The sequence below is a fragment of the Eulemur rufifrons genome, chromosome 30 (genome assembly GCF_041146395.1).
Source record: "Eulemur rufifrons isolate Redbay chromosome 30, OSU_ERuf_1, whole genome shotgun sequence".
NCBI lineage: Eukaryota > Metazoa > Chordata > Mammalia > Primates > Lemuridae > Eulemur > Eulemur rufifrons.
Genome location: NC_091012.1, coordinates 89,292,158 through 89,299,917, shown reverse-complemented (window position 1 = coordinate 89,299,917; position 7,760 = coordinate 89,292,158). Strand labels below are relative to the sequence as shown.

At 39.2% G+C, this 7,760-nt stretch overlaps 1 protein-coding gene and 1 long non-coding RNA gene across 2 annotated transcripts; both read right to left on the bottom strand.

Annotated features, from left to right (window-relative positions):
• Positions 1 to 428: 428 nt before the first annotated feature.
• Positions 429 to 7,553, bottom strand: LOC138378203 (uncharacterized). The gene is made up of 3 exons (XR_011231934.1): positions 7,262 to 7,553; positions 3,893 to 3,977; positions 429 to 472 (listed from the first exon to the last, which is right to left on the bottom strand). It is a non-coding gene; the product is annotated as an uncharacterized lncRNA (long non-coding RNA).
• On the bottom strand, positions 4,983 to 7,269 carry NAP1L2 (nucleosome assembly protein 1 like 2). Its single transcript, XM_069463531.1, has one exon. It carries the CDS (start codon positions 7,183 to 7,185, stop codon positions 5,803 to 5,805), a length of 1,383 nt encoding a protein of 460 aa, XP_069319632.1. The 5' UTR covers positions 7,186 to 7,269; the 3' UTR covers positions 4,983 to 5,802.
• Positions 7,554 to 7,760: the final 207 nt, after the last annotated feature.

Sequence of the window (7,760 nt, the reverse complement as noted above, 5' to 3'; positions counted from 1 at the left end):
ACACCACATTAACTTACAGTAACAGTATGCAAATTTAATGTTTGAACGTGAAATGGGAATGTCTTGGGTTGGCTAATATGGGTCTTGTGAAGGAAAAACTTTTCAATTCCTCTAAGCTATGAAATAAAAAGTACCTCATCATAGTGGGGAAAAGAACTCAACACAAGTCACTCACTCTTCCTTATCCACAGGATTCCTGACAAACTCTATGTGATATTTTGGACGACAAAGATTATTCTCTAAATATCATTTCCTCTTTTACTGGTATATTCTGCAACAAAACATGCACAGATGTGAGCACGCACACACATACAAAATATCATTTTTTATTACCTTTCATTTAGAAAACTTATGGAGAAATATTAAATGATAAAGCACTCATTGATATTGGTTCCACGCACTGAGAATCTAGGAGTTTCCTCTCACTCTGAATCATCTAGTCTTGTGTTCGTGTGTCCACTCACACGTGCACCTGGAAGTATATTAAACGTGAAATAGAAAATTTAATAGAAATGTTCTGTTACCTTTTACCATATCCATTAAGTTGCCTTGTGAAATTTTTATTTCAACACTAATCTTACCAGATAAGACTGATTGGAAAGCTTTTTTCTCATGGTCAAGTGATACACTTGATTAGGATACAGAGCTTTTTGTATAAGATTTAAATTAACATATTTTCTGTTTTATAGAGATAGTGAACTACAACTAAATAGTTAACATCTATTTCTATATCTATTTCGTCTTCCAAATACACCTACACTAGTATTGACATGAAAGTGGCTCGGTAGGGATCAGAAACAGTAATACTCCCTTTATATGCACCATTTATTGTATAGATGTACATATTTGTATCTATATACATCTGACTTCCAAATCTGTCCCGGGTCCAAGTTGCCATTATAACTCATCAATCACAAGGGTATCTATTCCACAGGTACTTGAGACGTGAGTTCCTCCACGACTGAACTCATCCAAAATCCCTTACATGGCCCGTTTCCAGGACTTTCCTCTCGCCATCCACTTAAGTTTTTGTTTTCCCTGGTGCCTGTCAGACCAAAGCTAACCAGACCAGGACCCTCCCTCTACATTGTCACTTGTCTTTCCCTACTTTAGGGTACCTTCGCTTTACCAGGCAGGAGGACGGACTTTGACTTCAGGATGGGCGTATGCGCCCTCAACTCCCCGCCTCCTACAAAGCCGCTTATGGCATCGGCCCCCTTGTATGCCTCCGCCAGGATTGCCTCTCTTTTTACTGGCCATGGACATGTATTCTTACACATAGAAAGCAGTTTCATAAAACACATGATTGCCCATTCCTGTTGGCCAGTATGTGCGCACACACCCAGGTCCCCCGAGCTCCCTGTTGATAGGAGGTCAAAGACGAGACTTAAACTAGGGCAAGTGGGCCTTCGTGATGATTCAACCTCTTCTCTCCTCCCTGTTCCCTTACGTGCACGCACAAGCCAGGGAGAGAAGTTTTACTGAGGCTAGGATCCTTTAGGACTGATGACCGCCCCCTCTCACGCACTCCGATCCCACTTCACGCCCCATCCCATGTGCAAGTGTGCGCAAACACACACACACACACACACAGTGGAGGTGTATAGGTGTGTGAGAGCTTGGGATGGGGGGAGGTGGGTTATCCATTGGCTGCATGACCTCGAGAGTTTTTATTGTCTTAAAACACACTGAGAATGAATCAACAAATGAATCATTAGTGTGGTTTTAAAAAAAAGGCAGAGATTGTTTCATTTTGAGCATTCTTTTCTCTTTTGCTTTAAAAAAACTGTATTGTTTGGCAAAGAATTTGAAGAAAATACATTTCAGAGATATGTTCTGTGTAAGGTTACTCTTTATATTTCTTTATAAAAAAATTTCTGCTTTATAGTCTGCTTCATGTTGCATATATTTGTGAGGTAACTGAAAAGTCAAATCCGTTATATACCTATGGATGACATATAATTTCATGTGATTTTTTATTTTATATATTCTATTTTTCTCTGGTTTACAAAATTTTTAAATGAGTATCATGATATATTTATTAGCCAGTGAACAATGGCTTATGATGAGTGTTGAGCTTAGTATATACAAATAAAAGGCCAATGAATGGACTTGGCAGTGAAGAAGTAGTGTCAGAGTCACTATGTTTTCCTTTTTATTAGCCAAACTTGTCAGTAACTTAAGAACTGCTCCTAAACTTGCCACTTAGCCCTTCTCGATACTTACAGATATCTTGGAGCTTTTGCTATTAAAATGAAAAATATGCGTTTTCACTTTTGCGTAAATTAGAAACAAATTAAGGGAACAATTATTAGTAATTTAATAAAAATTTATGGCACCCACACTGTATACCAGTTTTGAGTATTTTACAGATAAAAACTTATTAATAAAAACAATTAAATAGATACACATGTATAGTATTTATGTGCCATGCATAGTTCTAAGCATGTTATATAAACTAATTGATTCTTCATGATAATTTTATGAGGTAGATGTATAACTAATACCATGTTTTTACAGAAATGAAAACTGAGATACATAAGGTAATTTGCACAAGGCCACCCACCTAGTCTAAGTCACAGACTTGAGACTAGGCAGCATGGCTTCAAAGACCAACCACTTTGCCATATGATGTATAATACTGAATATTGTAATTTATGCCATATATTATTATGTATCCACAAATGAAATTGCATTAGATTTATATATTTACGTGTATTCCCTAGGAATCCCAAAATTCTAACAAAGCCCAACAGCCACCTCAATGACCCCTCCAGGACCACATGAATGTGTCTTTTTTAAAGACAAATATAAAGAGAATTAAGGTAAAATTCTATGCTTTGTCACACTTGGGTCCTAAACCCTAGTACAGGGATGTCTGGTATGTGGACTGAAGCTGGTGGCTTACCCTCAAGGCCTAAAGGGCCTTTAGACTAGTCTAAAACCAAATTGAATGAACCTCCATGTCACCTCAAGATATGGGAGAGATGAAAACCTCAAATTGCATCCCTGAGAGGTAAAAGGGAAAGAAAAATAAAAAGCGGTCCCACAAATCAGGAAGCTGGCCTGGCATTCACAGTGAGGCCATGCTATTCTCTTATAGGACATAAATCATTTAATAGAATACCAACCTCAGACAAGGTTACTGTGGGACTATAATAAAATGAGACAAAGCAAGACCACTTATTTTGTCTAACTACAGATAAAAACAAGGTCATTGTGCCACCCGCAAAATACCAAGCACCCTCCCACCTCAGTCTAACCTAAAATAAGTGGCTATAACTTCTTTACCAATTACAGCTTACTTCTTGTTCTAATCTCTCCTCCCTATGGATAAGATTTATTGAACTACCAATCATAAAATTGTCTCCACTTTCTGTCAACATCCAATCTAGAGTAAAGCCCCAATTCCTTAGAGCCTCCACCAAATCACACAACCAAAGCCCAAATCCTGCAGTGTATTTTTTCTAACACCCACTTACTGATACGTTCCCTGGTTCCCTGTTGCATGTTCTCTCTCACTGCAATGAGAAATAAACCTAACTTGTTGAGCTATGGGTATGTTCCTGCCTTTGGCTGAAGGTCATTGCTATAAGAGCTATAGCAAAAAAGAATTGCCTGCCCTCACCTCAGAGCAAGCCCAGAAACACTTTTACTGCTCTATCTCATGGAGGCAAAAGAAGGGGACAGGAGGTGCTGCAAAATGTCTGGGCCTCCTCTGTGAAATAGCAAGAGAGGTACACCTGTGTTCCAAACTTTTTAATGCATAGTAACAGTAGACACAATTGAAAGGGGACCAATCTTTGTGTGTAGGAGGGGTTGGGGGAGAGTCAGGAATTTCACAGAGGTCAAGATTAATGGTGGTGAAAACTGTGAAAAAGTCTATATTTACCAGGTATACATTGGAAGTATCTCCTGATTTTGGTTCACTTGTAATAGTAAGTTGTTTCCCCCGTATCTTGTCAACTACTGCAACCCTAGAGAAAAGCAAATGAACATCTATCATTCCTGGGAGAAAGATTTGACATTAGAGGAAGGTCCTGTCCAGGCAGGAAAAGGAAAGAAAAACTCATACCTACCTTTCTGGTTGACTTTAGAGAGATGAGACAGAAATATGAAAGGCAGGCAGTGTTATATACCTACTTCTCTGGGTCAAAATCTGAAGGAAGAGGCATGTTCAATAGTGGAAGAATAAGTCAGGAGCAGAAGAGCTTTTGTTCCGCTTTTGGTTTATAATTCTGTGAGATCACATCACAACCACCTAGAATATAAGAGTGGCTAGGCAGCAATAACAAAAGAGAGTTAGCATTTCCTAGCCACTCTCAGCACCCGTGTGGCATGGAAGGAGCCAAAAAATTCCCTCTTGTCCTAGGGGGATGGATATGACCTTCATGGAGTCTGCCATAAAGAGAAGCCAAATCTCTTGAGTTTCTACAGGTGAGGAAGGTAACATCAGCTCTGGGACAAGGTCTGGTTAACCACAACCCATTGTCCCCAGTCAGTGCATACCCCTCACCCCATATCATAAAGTAATGGAAGCCCCTATATATCCAGATGATATTGTGGAAGGGTAGGTAAGAAATATGAAATACAGACTAACACACAGGAGCCTGTTATTTATTTAAGCACTTTTTATGAGTGCTTAAATTATTAAATAGCAATAAGGTTACTGGATTAATTAAAATTGAGGTTTTTTTTCCCCTGCAACCCAGTGGAGTGCAGGTAAACTCAAGATTAAGATCAGATCACAGTTATAAACACTAAAAAAGATACACTTTCTTTGTACATCTTTGTATAGTGTTAGTAAATTTGCATGCATGTATAAACACACAGAAAAATAATTATAGAAAATAAAACATTAACAGTGCTTATCTTTGGGGAGGTGGGTACATGGATTTTTGTTTTGATTATGCTTTTTTTTAGTATTTTCCAAACGTACTCCAATGAACATATTACTTTTATATTCAGAAAAAAACATCAGTTTTTAAACATGAAACACTCTGAACTTTTTATTCATTTTATTTTGCAGTGAAAGAACAAGAAACATCTTTTCAAAATGATAAAGTTATCACTTTCAATGAATGATTCAATATACTATAGGAAAAGAGAATTATGCACTATAATCATGGTTTATACAATCACACAGAACAATATATGCAAGCTTTCGAAAATACTGTTATTGAAAGTTTCCTGATAAGCAATAATCTCAATATGACTAAGTTTCATTATTTATTTATCACAGTCACATAAAGTGCAAGAGCCTATGAACAAGCTGTTATTAACAATAAATGTAGTTTTGTCTGAAATTCTTAACTATATGCAGGACTCTTTTTAAGCACTCAAGTTTTAAATTCTGCTGCGTTTCTACTGCAAAATGAAGCACGCACAATGAAATTAAACCCACTAGCTAAAGGACCAAGAAAACAAAAATAATAGAAAAAAACAATAGCAAAACCCTTGGGGTGCTTCCCAGGATTCTCTTTCTAAACAAATATTGATCTCATTTAGTATTTCTGATAATATTCACAGTCACAGATTAATAGCTACATGACAAAAGGACTTCAGAAGGATTAAACTACACAGCACTATATTAATGTCTTAAATTATCTACCACAGTCTACATTTCTTGAAAACATTCTACTACTAAAATGCAAGGTCAAATTAATTAATATTTTAACTTTTTTCTTATATTTCTGAGGCATGTTTTAACTGACATTACAAGAAAAATACAGAACACACGACTTCTTATATCTTGAGTAACTAAATCTAGGCAGTTAATTTCAGGGCCATACATACTCTGCCTTAGCGATCAATGTCTTCTACTAATGCTTCAAGATTTTTGCAACAGGCTTTAACCTCCTCAATTGCAGCCATCCAATTATCATAAATAATTTTGTCATAAATTGCATCATTAACTTCCCTAACTACCCCCTCCTGCTGAGATTCAAGAGCATCGCCTGAGAAAAATAATACTGATCTTGGGATTATGTAAGTACGTAAATTGTGACCAAGTAAAAAATCATCATTTCTATCCCCTCCATTTGAGCTGATTCCATGAGGAGAGAAAAAATTGAAGAATGAATCCTTGGGAAAATCTTCAGTCACAGTTCGGATTGTTCCCCAGATCCGATGTTTCTGCTTCTTCTTGATGGTTTTCAAAGTGACATTCTTTCCTTCGTTCCAATCTATCTCACAGCCTGTGGAATACTCAATCGCAGTTCCCCTGTAGGGATGGGGATCATAATATGCTAGCCTTGACTTCAGCACATAGGTCTTTGTCAACAGCTCATTTTTGAAATATTCATTGGGTTTGAAGTGAAATTCTAATGTGAAACTGAGAGGCTCATCAGGATCTGAAAGCTTCACTTTAATATCTGTTAGGAGCTTCAGAATAGGCTCATCATATTTCTTAATCAAAGGAGTGAGTGTGTCAACGTTTTTTAAGACAGTCAGCCAAAAATCAGGAATTCCCTTAGGATCCTCTTCTTCCTTATTCTCTTCTCCAGTAGCCTCAATGCCGTCGTCGTCATCATCATCATCATCATCAACAGCATAATCATAATAATAGTCCTCATAACCATCATCCTCATCCACATACTCATGTACCATACCCTCCTCATTACCATACATCTCTTCCTCATCAAACATTTCCTCATCATCATAGTCCTCAGAGTCTGATTTATATTCACATTCCTCTTCTGTGGGTTCATAGATGGCATTGATGATCTGCCGTCTTTTTTCCAGTAAGGGCTGATACATTTCAGCAAACTTTCTTTCAATGTCATGAAATTCCCTCAGGAATTTGGACTCTAAGTTGGCCGCTCTAGTTTGAAGCTTCTTAAGGGCTAACACACGGTACTTAACTTTCACAGGTAGACTTTCGACAAAATCTGTATCTAAAAGATAACCGATAAGTCCTTTCGGACGGTCTGTGTCTGAGTCCTCCTCATTATCTCCACCTTTTCGCTCGTCTTTCCCAGACCCCGCAGCAGCATTTTCACCTTTCTCCCCTTCTTCCCCAAGCCCAGCGGCGGCTTCTTCGCCGGGCTTCCCATCATCTCCAGGCCCAGCAGCGGCATCTTCACCGCGCTCCCGATTTTCCCCAGGCCCCTCCATCATTATATTATTACCAGCCTCTTCTTGACTGGATTCTGACAGTTCCTTGTGGTTTGCTGACTCGGCCATTTTTCAAAGGACCTTACACGCCTAAGGAGGCTACTACTAAGCTCACGAGACCTGACCTCCGCAGGAAAAGACTCACCGAAATGTCAGAAGCGGCAGTGGCTGGGGCAGGGGTGGAACGTTCAGTGGGGGCCGGACTGCGGGAGCTGCTGCGGGATAAAAAGCAGCTCTGAGGCTTGCTGATCCGGACAGAAGGAGCCGCGGCCTGGGCTGGGTGCAGAGGGCGGCGATGGCTGCCGTGACCGGTGTACTGCAGGAGCGGGCCAGAGACTGCAGACAGCCGCAGTGGGCAGACCTCCTCCGCAAGCAGCTGCTGCTGCAAGAAAAGAAAAAAAAAAAAAAAAAAAAAACGGTGCTGCAATTTGATTACGCAGCTGTCTCTTCGCTGAATTTTCTTGGTGCAAATAGCTTGCTGCGTCACCCCCTTCCCGCCCACAATTCTGCTCTAATCTCATTTGCTGGGCTGTAGTGATTGACAAATTCCAACCCAATAAATTATTAGATCTATCACGTTTCCAACTCTGCTCACCTTCCCAGGTTCTCTAATATGGCTGATTCATCCACCTCCCACTCATCCT